The following is a 19,923-nucleotide window of genomic DNA, read 5'->3' as shown; positions in this document are numbered from 1 at the left end:
GTAGAGCTGAAACTAATCAAATCCTTAATCATATCATCCTCTATCGGCCATTATATCCTGCCATGTTAATCGATTAGCTTCTTCTGCTGTAAGCATCATCCATAATTAAAGCAGCCTTGATCATCAGTAGCATTTTCAGATTTTATCAAGAAAGTTATATTGTCCTAGTTGCCAAACATTTCTGAATGATTAACCTCCATTAGCAACTCAACTTGGAGCTGAGAAATAAACAATAATACCAGAAGAAACCAGAAGTTCAAATTTAGGAGTTGAAACTTGAAAGGCTTATATTATTTTTTTGCCACAAAACCTTTGCCACAAAAACGAAAAAAGAAAGTCGGATTCAAGAACCTGTAGTTGTCAAATGATGTTCTGATGCATAATTAACTGCTTTTGTGAATAAGTCCTCAATATAAAGTGAAAGTTGCGGTTACATAGTTCTCTATTATCTTTTGTCAATGAAGTCAAGTATCTATATATAATCTATCAAAGAGTCCTGACTGCTAATTCTCGAGAAGCATATAGTGCAAATTCTCAATGGTCATTCTTATCCTCTGGGTCAATTTTGAAGATCTTGTCTGCGTTTAGTAGTCTTAAAGGGTCTAAAGCGAGTTTCAAGCGTCTCATTGTATCAACAGCCTCATCCCCAACCTCTTTTATCAAGTACTCTCTCTTTCCAACACCGACACCATGTTCTCCTGTACAAGTTCCATCATTCTCTAAAGCACGGTTCACCATTCTCTCAACAAGATCCTTTGCCTGTTTAGCTTCTTCATCCTTATAAAGAATAAGAGCATGAAAGTTACCATCACCAACATGACCGATGGTTGTAGAATTGAAACCTGACCGAGCAATGTCATCTTGAGTTTCGGTGATAACCTTTGGAAGCTTGGAAATTGGCACTGCGACATCAGTGATGTAGACCTTCACTTTAGGGTCAACTAATTTTCTACCCCAATCAATTGTGGACCACAAGGCTAATCTTCTTGCAGACCATAATTCTGACTTTTCCTCTTCAGAATTTGCAAATTGAAAATTTGTGCTTTTGTTTTCAGCTGCAACTTCTTTGATTGTTTTCACAAGCTCCTTTATAATACTTTTTGAACCACCAATTTTTATCAATAGCGTAGGTTTCTCAACCCAAGTTTTCGAAGTTGACCCAACATCATTAATACATTTCATCATATTGGAGTCTAAAAATTCAACGGCATTAACTTGTATCCCTTTTCTAACAATTGCTGACACTGAGTTTGTGGCATCCTTAATGGTGTCAAAGTTTAAAACAGCAACAGTTTCATCCTCAGGCTTGACGTGTAGTTTCAGTGTAGCTTCTGTTACAATGCCTAATGTTCCCTCGCTACCAACAAATAAGCCTGTAAGATTGTATCCTGCACTTGATTTTCTAGGTCTCTTCTTAGTCTTGACAATAGTTCCATCAGCTAAGACAATAGTTAACCCAAGTACGTTATCCTTCATAGTTCCATATCTAGCAGCATTTGTACCAGAACATGAAGTTGCAATCATACCACCAATCTGTGCACCAGGACCTGGATCAGGGCCAAACAGTAATCCATAAGGTGCCAGATATTCATTCAAATCTTGCCATGACACAGATGGTTGAACAATAACATCCAAGTCATTATCGTTCAATTTTAAAATTTTGTCCAGCCTATTCAAGTCAATGGTAATACCACTTCTAGAGGCTATAAACTGACCCTCTAATGAAGTACCGCCAGAGAATGGAACAATAGGAATTTTATACTTATGGGCAATTTTCAAAACGCCGGACACCTCTTCTGTGTTTTTTGGATAAACGATTAATCTAGGACGTTGGTCTGGCGATGGATGGTGAGTTTGGTAATAAGAATCTGAGTGACTTTCAATCTCCGACTCTGAAACAGTTATATTTTCTGATCCTAGGTACTCTTCTATTTCCTTGAACGCTTTTTGAAATTCAGCTGGTGAACCATATTTGATTGGTTGTAAGGAATCCAACTTGGTGGTGGAAAAATTCGATGAGTTATCCTTTCTGGTATTGAAAAAGGCATATGTTGCAATAGATCCACTGGAAAATAATAAGAATGATGTTAACAAGTTGAAACCATTAAGCTTAGAATGGTTTACATTCTTATTGGCCTGTGTTGAGTATCTATTTATAAACCTTGGCTTCAAACGTCCACTGAAAACGTTAGTGATAACCCTCAAGTTTGATCCTTTCATCTTCAGATGTACGTGATATGTTGAGACATTTAATAAAAATCATTGAAATGTGGTAATCTGTTCACTTATATAGCCTTTTCAACTTGAAAGTTGAGATCAAAATGCCACTGTTAACTAAAAGTGTATCACCGAAGCCACAGTGACAATTTACAAATGAAGCGTGCAAAAAAATCAATCCTTCATCAAGAATCATTTATCAAAATATCATGCCAACGTTGTCAGCGCCTTTATTTCTTCCATGCCTCATATTCTTTTCAATTCGCTATAGATAAAGGGTTCTCAAGGTGTAATTGATGCATCAAAGCCAATAAAAGTTGATGTATCACAGCATTTCAGCTTAATTTCCAGGTTCGAAGACTGCCAAAACATATCGTGTAGTGTGTTCCTTTACCGATTCTTGTTTTTTTTTTGTGTAAAGATTTCTTTCAAGGTCCACAAAACTGAACATTTACACGCTAAATTGTATTGTTTATCCCAATTGCCATGAGTTTACAAAATGATCCAAACTGTGTTCAGGAATTGATAGAGAAGCTAGAGGAAGCAACAACTTTTAAGAAAAGAGGAAAGGCCACCAAAAGGGTTTTGGACATTCTAGATAGTGAACAGAAGTTGATCAGTTGGAAATTTAACGAATGGGATTATGCCAAAGACAAAATAAAGCTACCATCGAATGCCAGAGGCTTGTTTACACTCCTTGATGAACCAAAGATAGCGGTCAGAGGTTACGACAAGTTTTTCAACATCAACGAAGTGTATTCGACGAGGTGGGAATGGTTAGAACAGAATACAACTGGTCCTTATATTGTTACAGCAAAAGAAAATGGCTGTATTATTTTAATCTCAGGCCTTGAAGATGGAACCATTGTTGTGTGCAGCAAACACTCTACAGGAAACAGGGAAGATACTACAAAAAATCATGCTATAGCCGGTCAACTGTTTTTGGAAGAACAATTGAAGCAGTTAAATTTAACAACAAAAGATTTAGCACTGAAGCTTTACGAATTAAATTTAACAGCGGTTGCAGAATTTTGTGATGACGGTTTTGAGGAACATATAATCGAATACAAAGGTAGGGATGCAGGTCTTTATCTTCATGGTCTTAATTTGAACAAGCCAATTTTTGAAACTTACTCAATTGAAAAAGTTGAAAATTTTGCTGATAGTTGGGGTTTCAAAAAAATCGATTATTTCATTGAAAAAAATATTGGTGACCTCAAATTGAAGCTTGATGATTATTCAAAAAGTGGTTCTTACAATGGCAAAGAGATTGAAGGGTTTGTGATAAGGTGCAAGAAGGCAGAAGATAGTAGTGATTATTTTTTCAAGTTCAAGTTTGAAGAGCCTTACTTAATGTATAGACAATGGAGGGAGGTTACAAAAGAGTACATTACTCATAAACAAAGATCTAGTATCAAGTTTACCAAGCATAAGTTCATTACAAACAAATATTTGGATTTTGTTATCCCTTTGTTGGAAGAAGAACCTACAGTTGCAAAAGATTATATCTCTGGTTTTGGTATCATAAGTTTGAGAAACAGATTCCTACAGCATTATGGAAAATCAGGACCTGAAATTTTGAATCAAGAGCTTCTGGAAGAGCTAGAAGTTTTGAATTCTTTGGATGCTTTGAAAATTGATGAAAAAACCAAATTCGTTATCATTCCAGTTGCTACGATTGGTTGTGGTAAAACAACAACAGCTCAAACACTTGTTAATCTATTTAAAAACTCTTGGGGTATTATCTCAAATGATGACATCCCAAATGGGAAATCTGCTAAGGTTGTCTTTGTTAAAAAAGCTCTGGAGATTTTATCCACAAAAAAAGTTGTGGTACTCGATAGAAATAATCATCAATATAGAGAAAGACAGCAAATATTTGATGATTTTGCTGCCTTTAGAGATGACTATTTTCCTCATGATACAAACGTTCAATTCATTTGCTTGAACTTCATTCCTGAAGACTCTAATGATAAAGAGCTTTGGGACACTACTGTCCAAAGAGTGTTTGAAAGAGGTGATAACCACCAATCTATCAAGGCCTCCAGTGAATCTGCGAAAGTGAAAGGAATTATGTCAGGTTTTATTAAGAGATTTCAACCAGTTATAACTGAGAAAGAACCCGACTCAAAATTCCATCAAGTTATAGATTTGAACCCCAGTGGTCAAAATTCTTCTTTGACTAATGCTGAAAAAGTTTTGAGTGAACTTAACCAAAAGTATCCTATTCTGGTTACAAAAGTTCCTTCTGTTGAAGAAGTACAAATTGCTTTCACATCTGCTCTTGAATACAAACCTAATTACAATAAAGTTATGAGTAAAAACTCCAGCCAAGAATCTAAGAAGAACAAAGAAAAATTTGGGAGGCAATCCAACTCACAGAATCATGAAAAAACAAAGTCAAAAGAAAAACAAAGAAAGCCAGTTTTCTTTAGCATTGATATTCCACAAAGACAGAGAATAATCTCAGGAATTGATGAATTGATTCAAAAAAAGGCCCCATTTCTCAATATAGAAAATAGTTCTTGGTGTTACTTGAAGGAGAATAATAGAATCCAAGGTGAGTTCCATATCACCTTAGTGCATGTCAATCAAGGAAAAAGAGGCAATGAACATGATAGAAATGTCTGGGCGAACTACCTTACTATGTATGAGAGTTTAGGATCAAAATTTGAGTCTGAGGTTTTCGCAGATATTTCTTTGAAGAAGTTAATCTGGAATAAGAAGATTGTGACTATACTGGTGAATGTTTTACAAATTTATCATAAGGACAAAATTCTTTCTGGTCTAGGTGTTGCAAATAAACATCCTCATATCACAGTGGGTTTGGTATCTAATGAAGTGAAACCAGTATATTCAAACACTCTTGCAGAAGAAGCTAGTTTTGAAACGGGAGAAGGGTTGTTTGATAACAATTTGAATGTATTACATTGGGAAGATGAGTTTGTTCTAAAAAAATTGCCCTTAAAAGTCAAGTTTTAAAGTAACATGTATATTTTATAAATTAGAATGCTTTAAAACTATTTTGAAAAGTCACCGTTATTAACAACAAAAACTTCCAAAGCAGCGATGGCAGCATAAAGTCTATTTTCAGCTTCTTCGAAAACTAATGAATTCTTTGAGTAGAAAACATCATCAGTGACTTCTTCTTTATGACGAGGTAAACAATGCATAAATCTCCAATTTTTGTTGGCGACTTCAGTGTGTGCTTCAGATATTTGAAACCCTTCAAATTGCTTCAATTTTGCAATTGTTTCAGATTCTTGACCCATAGAAACAAATGTATCAGTAACTAATATGTTAGCATTTTGAGCAGCTAATTTAGGGTCATGTGAAACTTGGAAAGTAGCACCTGTTTCTTTGCTTACTTTCTGTGCTGTTTTTAGAATTTTATCATCCATTTCAATTCCATTTGGTGTAGCAATGGAAACATTTATGCCAAACTTCAATGAAGCAATTGCTAAGTCATTAATCACATTATTTGAGTCACCTATCCAAGCTAATTTCAATCCCTTTGTTTCTTTGAAAGATTCCTTGATTGTTAAAAGGTCAGCGATGGCTTGAAGAGGATGATAAGTATCACAAAGTGAATTGATAATAGGAACTGAAGAGTGTTCTGCTAATTGCTGAATTTCGGAATGCGAATTAACTCTGGCAAATACTGCTGAAACCATTGATGAGATTACCTTAGTTGTGTCATAAAAAGATTCGTTAACTCCTAATTGGATATCATCTTTCCCCAAAAACATTGGTTGAGCTCCAAAGAAAGCTGCAGCACCCTCTGATGAAATTCTGGTTCTTGTTGATCTCTTTGAAAACACCAATGCAACTGTTTTACCTAATAGCTTTTGATTGTTGGTTACAAAAGATTTACTGTCACCGTTTTTATAAAGCTGTTTGAAGGTCTCAGCTTTGGTAACCAATGTTTGAAACTCCTTTGTAGTCAAGTCACTTATGGAGACTAAGTGACGCAAGCTCTTTGCCCCGGTTGTTGAAAAATATCTTTTTGGAAACATTCTTAATATCAATTGATGGGTCAGTGATGAAGTTTTCAATCTGAAAAAATGGTGAGGTTGAAGTATTTATATGTCTTGATAAAGCTTTGAATATGAAAATATGGATGGGATGAATCATCGTTAAAATGGTAAGCGCACTATTGTTCGAGCCATTTATGGTGAAGAACATGTATCTCAATTCTCTTTAAAATCTAAAACCAACTTCTGGAGGTATTTAGTGGTATTTTCCTTGTTCTTCAAAATTTCAGCTTTTCTATTTTGTATATTTTGTGAATCTAACTCGTTTTGCTTTAGTTTAATTTGAAGCTGGTCAATCATGTCCTTCACATGAGTTATTTCATTCACAAGTGACTCCTCTGCAACAAGGTTCAATTTGGGTAAATTCAAAGGTTTTTTTATATCAGACTTTAGGATATTTCCACTTTTTAGCTTGGATGCCTCCCAGTCATCCATTTCCAAATCATTATCACTGGATAATTCACTTCAATTGCTAATGTTAGTCTTGAAACGAAAAAAAAAGGCAAAAAAAAACATTGAATACATACACATCATAGAAGTTACGCTCCATCTCTTTTTGTTCTAGTTTCCTCTGTAAAATTTCCTCTTTTTCTGTTACAGGTAACCTACCATCGTCCAACAAGTCAACATTGACATTTTGCATCGTAATTTCTTCACTATCAGACACATCCAGAGGAATGAAATCGTCGTGGGAATTATCACTTATATTTGAGACATTATTCTTCAAGTCTGTTGGTGAATTATCGTACTCATTAATATTTGGGGGACTGGGTTTTACAGAGCTAATATATGGTTTGCTATGCTCTGTTTTCTGGTCATGATCATTGAAAGCTTCTTGTTGCTCTCTCGTCTTCACTTTCAAGTCATCTAGACTGTGAATATTCTGGGGTGGTTCTTCAATATCCAATTGACCAAATAGTGGTAGCTCTGACTTGGACTTTTTCTCTTTTCTCTTGACTTGAAACGTGATCTGATCAACCGTATCACTGTCTGCTTGATTGTTGTCTTCTTCATGCTCCTGTAGCGGTTAGCCTTGAAAATTCTAAATTAAAAGGCTTACTTACTTCATATTTCAAAACCTTCATTTTGTTCCTAAGCTTTAGCTTAGGTTTTCTTTGTTCTTTTTTACCATTAGTTTTCATAAAATTCAGATTGCAGAAGGTCGTTGTTACTTACTTGTCTTTTGGACATTGTCAGCACTCTTCCCGCCTAAGTCATCATCACTCGATTCATTGCGTATGACCTGTGCTTTTGGTCTTCTGGATGACATGGTGGAGTTTCTATTTTTCTTTATCAATCTTGTGTTTTTGTGGTTTTGCGTTTTCGAAGACGTTTAGACCTCGCGATGAGCATCTTGAAAACATCCGAACATCTTGATCCCTCTGAAAAAAAAATTACATAGCACAAAGATCTTTCAAAACATGATCAATACGAGAGACAAAGCTCATTACTACCGTTATCCATAACCATAATGTCTGCAAATAATGAAGCAGAAGCTAAAAGGCTACATGAAGCCATGATCTCCAAACCTGAAAATACATTGTTCACCGAACCTGAACTAAAGCAAATTGCAGGTGTCGAAACTGCTGCTGATTTGATGGTTATAGTTCAAGTTCTTTTGAATCAAAGTCTTGTCAAACTGGTAAAGCAAAATGGTGAACTTAGGTTTCAAGCAGTCGAGATACAAGAGGCAGCTAAAAGAGCTAACATGAACTCAGATGAATCCATAATTTACTCATATATTGAAGCTTCAGGAAGAGAAGGTATATGGACGAAAACAATCAAAGCACGTACGAATCTCCATCAACATGTTGTTCTGAGAAGTCTTAAATCTCTAGAAAGTCAAAGATTCATTAAAAGTGTCAAGTCTGTCAAATTCCCTACTAGAAAGATCTACATGTTGTATCATTTAACCCCATCTATTGAAGTTACAGGGGGTCCTTGGTTTACTGACGGTGAATTGGATTCAGAATTTGTTGATAGTTTACTGACTATTATATGGAGATTCGTCACAAATAAAACTTTTCCAAATGTTTTTAGTAATAATTCAAACCTAAAAGAGAACCAATTATATTCAGCCAACTATAAAAATTACTCAACGGTGGAGGAAATTTTAGCATTTATTATGAAAAGTCAAGTTACATCAGAGGAATTAATTGAAAATGATATTAGATCCTTGTGTCAAGTATTAGTTTATGATGATAAACTAGAAAAAGTGAATTTAGATTGTTACAAATCTACATATCAGAGTATAGTTGACTTGAAAGAAGAAAGATTGGATGAGACTTACTCTATATTTGATGCTGCTAGTTTTGTTGCTCCTTCTCAAAGTGAAGATACAGAGAACGTTTATTTTGATGAATATACCATATGATATGATCTACAGCAGATTTCCATAAAGAGCATAATATTTATAAAGGTTTCACGTTAGAAATGAAGGAAATTACAATATAGAGCTTTATAATTTCAATTCATAGTTACCTTTCCATCTTTTCTCAGCAACCTCCCAGTTCAATACATTGAAGATTTGTTTTGCATAATCTGCTTTATTGTTGTAATACTGAATATAATAGGCATGTTCCCAGAAATCAATACCAATCAAAGGAGTATATTTTGATGGTACAGGGTCTTGGTTTGGAGAAGAAAACAACACCAGTTTTGCGGTTTCGTTATCTTTAACTAACCAACCCCATCCTGAACCTTGAATTCCTAAAAGTAATTCAATGAATTTACCCTCAAATTTTTTGAATGAGCCATATTGCTCTTCAATTTGTTTCTTCAACTCAGCACCACCTCGAAAATCTTTTGAATTTGCTGGTGTTAAATTTTCCCAGAAAAGGGAATGGTTGATATGACCACCACCATTGAATCTGATGGATTGTTGTAAGTCAATTTGAGACTGAACATCATTATTTTTGATAGCTGTTGAAATTTTATCGTAAGCTGCATTCAAGTTGTTAACATAGGTTTGATGGTGCTTGGTATAATGAATCTCTGTGATCTTTGCACTGATGTATGGCTCAAGTGCATCATAGGAATAAGGTAATTGAGGGAGCTTGAAGTTTGACATGTTAAAATTGTGATTGTGTAACTTTAAAAAAGAAGTATTCATGAAGTGAATGGTGCAATAGAATTTGAAGGAATTGTAACCTCTTTAAATACATTTTGAACTGTTGAAATTAGTAATACAAAAACACAATGTTTTTTTAACCATTTTTTAAAAGAATTTGGCAATCTATTTGAAATTCACAAAGGTTGATTTTTGCCCAATGAAAGCACGGATTATGTTCTCATCTATATCAAGATCTGTAACGATACTACATATCTTATACAACAGTAGTACTTCACTTCAGATAATGTGTATCTATGACCTACTCTCTTAAGGGTTGACATCTACTAGAATTACGCTCTTTAACTTGGATAGTTAAGAGCAAAGCTATCAGTGTCCATTTGTAACTAGAAAGGTTTAATCCAATCTTTCAATCTTTTCAGCCCCAATTGTGTGATAGGATCTCTGTGTACCCATACCGATGCCCCTTAATTCTCCACCGAGCCTCAGTTTATTAATTCCACAGTTCTTGGAGTCAATTAAGCAGCTGTGTATGGTTGGATCTGGAACAACAGCAGAGTTGAAGAGTCTTTCATGAGCAAATAAATTGAATTCGATTTGGATTTGACCAAAATGATAATTCGCGAATCTTCATCGACACAAAACCACAACGGCCATAATACCTAAAACTGACGAATCAATTTTGATTGGAGTTCTAGTCGTTATTGTTTAGTCTAACTACGAAATTACAAATTTATTGGTTTTAACTTTTCGGTATACTTTTGAATAAGTAACTTCAAGAGTAGAGGTGACGTATACAAGCCAAGTTTGTAAAAAAGGACCTACAAGAATAGCTCTTTAGTGAAATTTAGCATTCAGACGCATTAGTATGGAGGATGTATATATATTATTTTATATAAATCTTTAATTAACAATGCAGTAGATATGGATTAAATTTAAATAGTATCAAATTTTTTTCATTTCTTTAATTTTTTGGTTATTTATTTGAATGTATGATCTACTATTGTATAATAATAGCCCATATAATTTCAAGCTTACCTGCTTAAATTTATTCTGATTTTTTATCTTTCCCTATAAATCAGTAATTATATTAGACTGATTCTCCAGTGGTTTTGCACATTATTTTAGCAATATTTTATTTAATACGTCACAATATTTGATCATACAATATCATTAATGAATTACAAAAAAAATGTATTTAATTCTAATAGTTTTAAATATTGTTATAAAGATATATATACGTCAATAATTAAATGTTCATTACTCATGGCTTCGATTTAATACACAAATAAGATCATTAACAACATGTAAATATATTCATAGAATATCTCGTAGAATTATTTCGATTGCCGAGAGTAACCTCCATATTCCTTGTATTTCCGAGATGGTTTGACACAAAGTTGACACAAAGTTGATAAGATTTACAAAATTGAAAAAGGAGCATCTTATAGACAGGATAGACTTAATTTATACAGCTATAGCACTCTGTAAATATATTGCTATAAGTTGATACGTTATAAGGTAGTGTCATACGAAAATGTGTAGAATTGAGATTTGGTAAAGATCACTTGAAAACCAAAACCATATAAAAGTGAGGGAAAATTAACGTATCTAGAAAAGAATTCAAGCCCATTTACCTAATAATGCCATCAATCCTGCACCCCATAACAGACTGAAGATCATAAATAGCAACTGTTTTAGATCCTTCTTGTAAGTTTTCTCAAAGATGAAATCTCTGGCCAGTAATTCCACCAGGCCTGTGTAAATCAAAATACCAGCAGATATAGCATCAAGGACACCCGACACAATGTTTGCATTATAAGAACTTGAGATATAAGTTGTTCTAACTCCAAGACCAATTGCAACTGCTATTGGTGTAACTAAACCGTATGCAATACAGAGTAGATAAGCCCAAACGTAAGATATATGACTTGGCCAAGGAATAGCTGATAATCTAGCACCAATACCCAGACCTTCAAATGACTGATGGAAAACCAACACAATGTATAAGGTCTTAAATTCATCTCCTACTGATCCAAGATTCAATCCAATCATAACAGAATGGAAAATGATACCAAATTCCAACACTAAAAATGCTGAAATTTGACTTCTAAATTCTTTCTCGCTTCCAAGAGTTGAAGTATCACTTAAAGAGCCGACATCAGACTTCAAATCCTTTTTATTTTCAAGGTCTTGAGGACTAGGAGCATTTTCACCATCTTCATTATGATCATGGACATGCCCATTTTCATTACCTCCACCACCACGAACAACAGCTTTCATGATTTCATTATTACCGCCATGACCACTGTTATTACCAATACCGTATTTTCTTTCAACATAAGCATCTGATGCAACATCAACCAAAAAAATCACCACAATACTCAATAAAATAATGGCTGGACACCAAGAATATATTGCCCAATTACCTGTCGAACCAACGCATGATTGGCCTCCAATTTCAGAATAAGCTGGATCCAATAAATGGATAAAAGCAGTTGCCACAATGACACCAGCACCAAAGTATCGAGCAAAAAGATAAACGTATAAGGGCATTTTCAAACGTTTAAATGTTCTTGCTAACAAGGGGAAAATGGTGAATGCTGTTGAGACGAATAAAATGACAAAAATGGATGATATTCTAGCACCTAAGCTCCCATTGTACTCATTGTCTCCATAATAGACACCTTGAAGCACACAAGTTTTCCAAGCATCGTCGACACTATCATCAGTCAAAGTAACTTGATCAGGATCCCATTCTGTAATGTTAACCATTGTTCAAGATTTTTTTTTTCTTGGCTCTGAAAATCTTGAGCTAAATTATTTACGGTGAATCTGGACATATTGGTGAGATTATATACACCAAGTAGTGAATATTCATGTTATTAGTTAGTGATAACTATAAGGGTGCTTTTTAAATGGATTGGTGTGCATGTTTTTTATTAATTCCCATAACCTCCAAAGTGATTATTTCAATACCCGATGACTATGGTCAGACTCGGACCATTAAGGCGATTCAGTACACAAAAAAGACCTGCTGCAGAAAAAACATGTAAGTAATTAAATTCTATGTGAAAGTCTAAAAAAGAACCTATTGTTGTTGTAATACGTTGATCATCATTCGTCAAATTCATTGATACGGTTATATTCTCCACCGTATTTCCTTGTAAATGAACTTTTGTGCACCAAAATCATCATAACCGTCAATGATTTTCTCATCAACTATTTGAAAATTATTTTCTTCTAACAATGACCACAATTTAGCTCTTTCATTCTCAAACGTCTTTCTAATGGGTATTTGTAAAAGGATTCTGGCATCATGTGTTTTAGATAAGAACTTGTGCATCATATTCACCACATAATTTGGATGGTCTGAAGAATAAATTGGGTCTGCAATAACTATTGTGTTGAACGTTAATTCTCCCTTTGTGTCAATGAAACTTTTAGGGTCAGTCCAATCTAAAACCTCACATTGGGCATCACAATGGTTTAAATCTTTATTTTTCATCAAATTTGGTAAAATTTCAGGTAAATCAGTCATTATAACATCTTTATAACCCAATAGATCTACAGTTAACCCACATAACCCAGTACCAGCACCCAACTCCAAAACTGGTTCCAAAATCAAAGATTGATGGTTTTCTACGATCAGTTCACTCAATATCAAAGAAGACCCCCAAGTCTTTAAACCCAAATTATCAGAAGTTAGTGCAGGTTCAAATAATACAATTGGAGTTTCAAAATTTTTCAAAATGATTTTTCTTTGAAAATTTGGTTTAGCAGTTCTTCCACAATTCTCTGATATTCTTAAACTTGTTAATTTCAAAATAGTATCATCGGATGCAAATCTTGAAGCCAGGATCTTGTTGAGATATTGGAAAAAGCTTTGGGAGAATTGAATGTAACATAAGTTGTTGGCTAATTTAATAAATCCATTGTTCACTAACCATTCTTGTGCGTATTGATATTCGTTTATGGAGACCCCTTTTGAATTCAAAGTTTCATCACGAGTTTCTGTTTGGTTTCTAGAAGTTGGTTCTACTGATCCAAAGTTTAGTTCTTCTTCAGGTTGTAAGAATTTGAGTATTGTGGTCAAGACTGGAATAGGCAATGAATTTGACAAAGGTGGTAAGTCTAACACATGAATAGCATCAGATTGTTCAAATGAAGAGTTTTCAATGTCTTTCTTGTCGTTTGAGTCCGGTTGGCCATCTACTGTTGAACCTGGATCTGAACCAACGGCCACATCACCAATATTGTTATTGTTTTCAGCTATGATGAAATTGACTGATTGGAGTTGAATGCCTAAACCGTTACCTAGGGAGTTCGTCATATGAGCCTCACCATCGTTGTCGTTTTTGAATTCTTGAGCAGAAAAGAATGAGAGAGGGTCAAAAGATTGTGTCATTAAACGAAATTATAGTTAATGGATGTGTAGTTGATGAGAAGTTGGCACAAATCAGGGGAAAGTGATGGCTGATGAACGTAACGTTTGAGGAGTTAAGCACGGGTATTTATCTGTTGTTGAGTATACGGTGAGTGTATGGGATTTGGAATATGGGCAGCTGCTGAGCAGAAGTCGACCGATGCCAGAGTCTGTTGCTTTGGTGTCAAACCATTTATTTGCAACTTTTCATTTGATTTGTTGGCTGAAATTTTTTTTATACGACGGCCGTTTTGTGTCCCCGTCCAAGATCTCTTAGATCTCGAGGATTTCGCGAATTTGCTCGAGGATTCCCAAAAGGCACTCCAATGGGCAAGCTTCGAGACAGAGATTTGGATTATGAATTGTGAGATGAGGTTCTATTGTTCGGTGGGTGGCCTCAAGTGGAAGAAATAGCCTTTCAAAAGAGTCTTGGTTATCTCGTTATGATGGCCCAAAACAGACCTCAATGAGCCAGAAATGAGAATTGTATGCTTAAACCTTTTTTTACGAGAAGGTGTGTTTTCAGTTTACAAACAGAAGTGAGCTGAACTAATGTACGAAGAAATGTAGCTATGGACTACATAATACAGGTGCTCACGATACTGAGACTCAAAAGTATATAAGCTAGTGATATTCCTGTTTCTCTTGTTGTGAAGTTTGTGTCCTTTTATAACCAAGTTAACTACACATCAAGTTCATTCACTTATATTTTATCAACAATTATGAAATTTTCAATCGCTTTACTTTCAGTTATTGCAGCTGCTCTTGCTAACAACGTCGATGTCGCTACTGTCTTGATGAATGATGTCCAAAATAACATGGATGAATATATTGGTTTAGTTGGTGGTACAATTCCAATCCCACCTGAATTAATCGATTATTATGCTAAAGTTGCAACTTATACTGATGATTCATACACTTCAATTTTAACTGATTTCCCAGTTGATAAGATCAAACCACTTGTTACTCAATTACCATGGTACTCTTCAAGATTGGAATCCAAATTAGAAGTTGCTTATACTCAAGAACACGGTGAAGCTGCTTCATCTGCAGCTCCATCAACTTCTCAATCTTCTGCTGCCCCAAGTTCTTCTGCTGCTCCAGAATCTTCATCATCAGCTGCCCCAGTTCCATCTTCATCATCTGAAGCACCAGTTTCATCATCCTCTGAAGCTGCACCATCTTCAAAAGCTTCAACTTCTCAATCATCATCTGCAGCTCCAGTTTCATCATCTGCTGAAGGATCCTCATCAAAAGCTTCATCATCAACCACTGTTGTTTCGAGTGTTCAAGAATCATCATCATCAGTTGCTCAAGTCTCAACATACACAGGTGGTGCTAACAATTTGAATAACTATTTACCATTGGTTTTAGCTTCCCCATTATTATCATTCTTGATCTAGATTTCAAATTTTTTACAATAAAAAAAAATTTCAGCCAGATAAATTGATCATTATTTATTTATGTTTTCCATTTCTATACCTTTTTAAACTTTTATAGTCCTCTCCAGATACATTTCTCTAGAGAGTCACCTTTTCTTTTGATTTGTTTTAAAAATCCACAATCTATTAGTTCACCACATTTTTGTAGAAAGAAAACCAACATTAATTTATCAAATTTCATTTCATTTGAAATATCAGCATCATTGAAAAAAATATAAATGAATTTGAATCTATCAGCATCATTTAAATATTTTTCTAATAAATCAGTATTATCTAATATTTCCATAAATAATTTCATAATTTCTTCACTTCTTAATGAATTTTTGAAAACTTGATAAAAATCATAGATATTTAAATTTAAACTTGTTTCACGATAAATTTGAAATAACTCACAAATGATTGGATTTAAAATGATGTTTAAACGTTCTAATGGATCTTGTGTTTGTGACTTATTATTCATATTGATATATAATTCAGGATCAGTTAAAGAATCTTCAATTATTGTTCTAGTTTGTGGGATGATTGTTGATTTTAAAATATCCAAATCATTTAACTGGAAAACTTCATTGAACAATAATTCAAATGGATTTTTAAATGATTTTTTCAAAAAAAAATCAATTGTTGATATTAAAGATTCCAATAATTTTCTATAATCAATTTTGAATTGAATTTTGGAAGACTCAGGATCATTTAAAGTTTCTTTTAGTGCTGTTAAATCAATCGAAACAGCTTTAACTTTTGAGTTCAAAGATTGTAATAAATCATTATTTGCTGCTTCCTCATTGATGTTATGTAATAAATCCTCTAATGCATCTATCTCCAGTTTTTTCAAAGATGTAAGGATTTCATTAAGGAGCTGGTTTCTAACAAGTTCATCTTTATTTGTTAATTTGGCCAATATTTCAAGATAAGTCTGTTTTGAAATTGATACATGTTTTAACAAAACATTTGTTATAATTTTGAAGACAGTTTTGAAGTTTGACAAATTTTTAATATAGTCATTTGTTGCTTTGATAACTAACTTTGAAATCAAATCATTATCTTTATTGTCTTGATTAATCAATGCCAAAATCTCATCTGGGTCGTATTGGTCAGAGTTGATTGATTGATTTATATAATCACGGAAAGATTCTGTGTTTTTAATAGCTGCATAATATGAATCATTCAACAAGATTTCACCATTTTGTCTTTGTAATATTTCACCAATAATTGCAAAAGGTTGGTTGAAAAAAAAACTCATCTTGAGGAACTTCAAACATTTTAAAAATTCATTAACATCTCTCGTTGAATTTTGAAATCTGTTTAATAGGAAATATATTGATTCATTCCCAATCAGAAAATCACCTTGTAAAATAATATCTGAAACGATTTTGTTTAGGATAAGTCCAGTTTGTTCAATTTTAAATTGATGAAACTTCAAAAGGAAATGTAATTCATTATCTAGTTTCTTTGAAAAATTCTCCACATTTGTACCAATGTTGAAGATCAATCTGAATGGGATTCTATTTGTGAAACGATGGATTAGTTTAATCAAATGATTCAATAACCCTATATTGAAAGAGTCGGTATCCTCAAAAAGCAAAACAATCCTTGTTGAAGTAGTGTCGATACTTTCATTCTTTTTGGAATAGATTTGTTGACACCATTCCACTATTGAATCTAGATCAAAAGGTAATCTTTTATGTTGCAATAGTATATCATCATCATCATCTTCTTCTTCTTCACTTTCATCAGAAACATTATTCTCTTCTTCATCACTGTCATTATCGATGAAATTGTCACCGTCAGCTAATGTATCATATAAGATGGAACTAACAATTTTTTTCAAAGTCACTTTGATTGTGTTACATTCTTTTGAGCTCAACCTTACAACTCTATGGTTGTTGTGATCACCATTCAATAAGTGGCTAGTCAATTGTGATATAAAACTTGAGCTGCTTGTAAAGCTTGAGGATGAGAGAAGCAACACAGAGTCTAGTTGTTCATTGTTGATGGGTAGATTTATGATGTTGCTAATGTTTGTCAATATTTGATCACTGGTTTCATCCAAGATTTTCTTTGCAATTGTGTCTTGTGCTTGTATTGAATTCTGGTACAAGTGGTATCGTAGCTTAACATTTTCTATTGGTTCCTCGCCGTATAGAAGCCTTAGGAATGGAACTTTGGGATCATTTATAGAGACTGCAGCACCTTCAGAAACAGCTTGAGAGGACTCTATTATCTTTTGTCTCTTGGATGGTTTTCTGAGGACGTACACAGTCTATCGCAGTTGTTAGAAAACAGCTAGAAAATCACACATGTACAAACATACCTTCTGGGACTCGTTGAACTGGGAGACATCCATTTTCTGATGCTCAAATTAAAGCCTTTTTGTAACGTTTTGATGTTTTTGTTTTCAGTTAAAATCGATTTGACGTTCCGCGAATGCGTTTTGCAAATCTCATTTCTCCCCGTTTCGGTTTAGCCGAGGCACAAACTATAGATTCTCTGATTACGTAATAACCAAAACAAAAGTTTAAATTCTTCAAATTTAATTTAATAAACATTTCCATCAAATTAACAGAAAAGAAGAAAAAGATAAGCACAAAGAAGATGACTGCTCTTCCTCTGCCAAACGCTGACAAGATCACAAATCTAGAAGAGATCTATCCTCTCTTGCCTTTGGACTTTTCAAAAACCAAAACTTCAACACCTGTCCCAGGCTCACAAACTGATCAATATTCTCCTGTTTTCAAAAACTCTTATGTTAAAGATGGTGAACTAGTTGGTTATTTGCATCCAAAATACAAAACTTTCTATCATTTATTCCAAGAAAATTTGAAAATACATTCCCAAAATAAATCCATTGGTTATAGAGTGAAAGATTCCAAAACTGGACAATTTTCTTCTGAATTTCATTTTGAAACTTATCAACAATTAGCTGAGAAAAGAGATTATGCTGGTTCTGGGTTCTTACATCTTGTTTCTGAATATGCTCCAAATGCTGATATTAATAATTTCATTTTAACTTTATTTTCTGCTAATAAACCAGAATGGATCGTTAGTGACTTGGGGACTCATGCTTATTCTATTCCAAATACTCCATTATATGACACTCTAGGAACTACAGCTATTAAATATATTTTAAACTTAACAGAAACTCCAATCATTGTTCTTTCCAAAAATAAACTTGAAAAAATATTAAATGTTGATTCAAAATTTTTGAAAATTTTAATCACAATTGAAGAGTTAGATCCAACTGAAGATGCCATATTGATTAAAGATGCTGAATCTAAAGGTTACAAGATTTTAGATTTCAAAAAATTGTTAGCAATTGGTAAAGAAAATTTAAAGCCTCATAGAGTTCCAACCCCTGATACTTTATATACCATTTCATTCACATCAGGAACCACTGGTATTCCAAAAGGTGTTGAATTGAAACATTCACATGTTATGGCATCTGGTTCATTTTTGTTCATCCATGTTACATTCCCTAAAAATCCAGTCTCATTAGTGTTATTACCTTTAGCTCATGTTTATGAACGTTCTAAAATCATTTATGAATTAGGAAAAGGTGCTGCAATTGCATTCCCATCAAATCCTGAAAACCCGAAAACATTTTTAGATGATATTAAGATTTTAAAACCAAGTCATATTAGTGCTGTTCCAAGATTATATAGTAGAATTGAAAGTGGTATCAAAGAGAAGATCAAATCAACTCCAGGTTTCAAAGGTGCAATTCTTAGATTTGCAGTTAATTATAAATTGAATCATAATGATGATGAATTCTTGGTTAAAATTTTAGATTCTCTTATTATAAATAAGATCAAACAGCAAGTTGGATTTGGTAATCTTGATTTTTTAATTAGTGGAGGTTCACCATTAGCTGGAGAATCAATTTATTATTTACGTAAAGTTTTAAATTCAGGTTTTTATCAAGGTTATGGATCTTCTGAAACTTTTGGTGGTATTGCAATAACTACTAAGTTTAATAAAGATACTTCAAGATGTGGTTCAATTGGTGTTACATCTGAATTCAAGTTACGTAACTTGCCAGAAATGAATTATACATTTGATTCAAACAGAAGTGGTGAATTAATTCTTAGAGGTACACAAGTTTTCAATACTTATTATAAGAACCCAGAAGCTACTTCAGATTCAGTTGATTCTGAAGGTTGGTTTAGTACAGGTGATATTGCACAAGTTGATGAATTTGGTTCAATTGCAATTATTGATCGAGTTAAAAATTTCTTCAAATTAGCTCAAGGTGAATATATTGCAAGTGAAAAAATTGAAAATTTTTATTCAGGTAATAATTCATTTATTAATCAAATATTTGTTTATGGTGATAGTTTCCAAAGTTATTTGATTGGTATTATTGGTATTGAAGAACCAATGTTGTTGAAATTGATTAAAAACTCATCAAGTCTAGGTTCCAAAATCTCTACACATGAACAACTTTTGGCAAAATTAAATGATTTAGAAGTTCGTAAATTTGTTTTGAAAGAACTAAATAACAATATTGAACATACAGGATTATACAGTTTTGAAAAATTGAAAAATATTCATCTTGCGATTGAGCCATTCAATACAGAAGATGATACAATTACTCCAACATTAAAATTGAAAAGACCAAATGCTAAAAAGAAATTCCAAACTACAATTGATGAATTATATAAAGAAGGACCAATTGTTTAAATAGGATTCACCATTTTGGGAATATTTTAATCAAAATTAAAGATAGAAAGAATAATA

General features: G+C 33.5%; 11 protein-coding genes across 11 annotated transcripts; 4 read left to right on the top strand and 7 right to left on the bottom strand.

The window, feature by feature from the left end:
* Positions 1 to 534: 534 nt before the first annotated feature.
* WICANDRAFT_15902 (FAD-binding oxidoreductase) lies at positions 535 to 2,016 on the bottom strand (the record flags this gene model as incomplete). The annotated part of the gene is made up of 1 exon (XM_019180664.2): positions 535 to 2,016. A coding segment is annotated over one exon (1,482 nt), but the record flags the coding sequence as incomplete, so codon positions are not given.
* Positions 2,017 to 2,703: 687 nt separating this feature from the next.
* On the top strand, positions 2,704 to 5,199 carry TRL1 (tRNA ligase; the record flags this gene model as incomplete). Its single annotated transcript, XM_019181803.1, has 2 exons — positions 2,704 to 4,534; positions 4,571 to 5,199. The coding sequence occupies 2 exons, from the start codon at positions 2,704 to 2,706 to the stop codon at positions 5,197 to 5,199; spliced, it is 2,460 nt and encodes an 819-aa protein (XP_019039201.1).
* Positions 5,200 to 5,237: 38 nt separating this feature from the next.
* On the bottom strand, positions 5,238 to 6,233 carry ARG3 (ornithine carbamoyltransferase; the record flags this gene model as incomplete). The annotated part of the gene is made up of 1 exon (XM_019181631.1): positions 5,238 to 6,233. One exon carries the CDS (start codon positions 6,231 to 6,233, stop codon positions 5,238 to 5,240), a length of 996 nt encoding a protein of 331 aa, XP_019039200.1.
* Positions 6,234 to 6,407: 174 nt separating this feature from the next.
* On the bottom strand, positions 6,408 to 7,521 carry NTR2 (Ntr2p; the record flags this gene model as incomplete). Its single annotated transcript, XM_019184762.1, has 4 exons — positions 6,408 to 6,714; positions 6,779 to 7,269; positions 7,316 to 7,371; positions 7,428 to 7,521. The coding sequence occupies 4 exons, from the start codon at positions 7,519 to 7,521 to the stop codon at positions 6,408 to 6,410; spliced, it is 948 nt and encodes a 315-aa protein (XP_019039199.1).
* A 201-nt stretch (positions 7,522 to 7,722) lies between these two features.
* Positions 7,723 to 8,625, top strand: RPC34 (DNA-directed RNA polymerase III subunit C34; the record flags this gene model as incomplete). Its single annotated transcript, XM_019184761.1, has 1 exon — positions 7,723 to 8,625. The coding sequence occupies one exon, from the start codon at positions 7,723 to 7,725 to the stop codon at positions 8,623 to 8,625; it is 903 nt and encodes a 300-aa protein (XP_019039198.1).
* An 84-nt stretch (positions 8,626 to 8,709) lies between these two features.
* On the bottom strand, positions 8,710 to 9,321 carry WICANDRAFT_78614 (superoxide dismutase; the record flags this gene model as incomplete). Its single annotated transcript, XM_019184760.1, has 1 exon — positions 8,710 to 9,321. One exon carries the CDS (start codon positions 9,319 to 9,321, stop codon positions 8,710 to 8,712), a length of 612 nt encoding a protein of 203 aa, XP_019039197.1.
* Positions 9,322 to 10,944: 1,623 nt separating this feature from the next.
* ZRT1 (high-affinity Zn(2+) transporter ZRT1) lies at positions 10,945 to 12,096 on the bottom strand (the record flags this gene model as incomplete). The annotated part of the gene is made up of 1 exon (XM_019181641.1): positions 10,945 to 12,096. One exon carries the CDS (start codon positions 12,094 to 12,096, stop codon positions 10,945 to 10,947), a length of 1,152 nt encoding a protein of 383 aa, XP_019039196.1.
* A 367-nt stretch (positions 12,097 to 12,463) lies between these two features.
* On the bottom strand, positions 12,464 to 13,654 carry EFM2 (S-adenosylmethionine-dependent methyltransferase; the record flags this gene model as incomplete). Its single annotated transcript, XM_019181764.1, has 1 exon — positions 12,464 to 13,654. The coding sequence occupies one exon, from the start codon at positions 13,652 to 13,654 to the stop codon at positions 12,464 to 12,466; it is 1,191 nt and encodes a 396-aa protein (XP_019039195.1).
* An 815-nt stretch (positions 13,655 to 14,469) lies between these two features.
* On the top strand, positions 14,470 to 15,150 carry WICANDRAFT_78611 (SRP1/TIP1 family protein; the record flags this gene model as incomplete). The annotated part of the gene is made up of 1 exon (XM_019184759.1): positions 14,470 to 15,150. The coding sequence occupies one exon, from the start codon at positions 14,470 to 14,472 to the stop codon at positions 15,148 to 15,150; it is 681 nt and encodes a 226-aa protein (XP_019039194.1).
* A 91-nt stretch (positions 15,151 to 15,241) lies between these two features.
* Positions 15,242 to 17,689, bottom strand: ORC3 (origin recognition complex subunit 3; the record flags this gene model as incomplete). Its single annotated transcript, XM_019184124.1, has 2 exons — positions 17,501 to 17,689; positions 15,242 to 17,449 (listed from the first exon to the last, which is right to left on the bottom strand). The coding sequence occupies exons 1-2, from the start codon at positions 17,531 to 17,533 to the stop codon at positions 15,242 to 15,244; spliced, it is 2,241 nt and encodes a 746-aa protein (XP_019039193.1). The 5' UTR covers positions 17,534 to 17,689.
* Positions 17,690 to 17,781: 92 nt separating this feature from the next.
* WICANDRAFT_78609 (uncharacterized protein) lies at positions 17,782 to 19,866 on the top strand (the record flags this gene model as incomplete). The annotated part of the gene is made up of 1 exon (XM_019184758.1): positions 17,782 to 19,866. One exon carries the CDS (start codon positions 17,782 to 17,784, stop codon positions 19,864 to 19,866), a length of 2,085 nt encoding a protein of 694 aa, XP_019039192.1.
* Between the last annotated feature and the right edge of the window lie 57 nt (positions 19,867 to 19,923).

This window comes from Wickerhamomyces anomalus, assembly GCF_001661255.1.
Source record: "Wickerhamomyces anomalus NRRL Y-366-8 unplaced genomic scaffold WICANscaffold_3, whole genome shotgun sequence".
In the NCBI taxonomy this organism is placed as follows: Eukaryota; Fungi; Ascomycota; class Saccharomycetes; order Phaffomycetales; family Wickerhamomycetaceae; genus Hansenula; species Hansenula anomala.
This window is presented reverse-complemented; position numbering and strand designations above follow the sequence as displayed.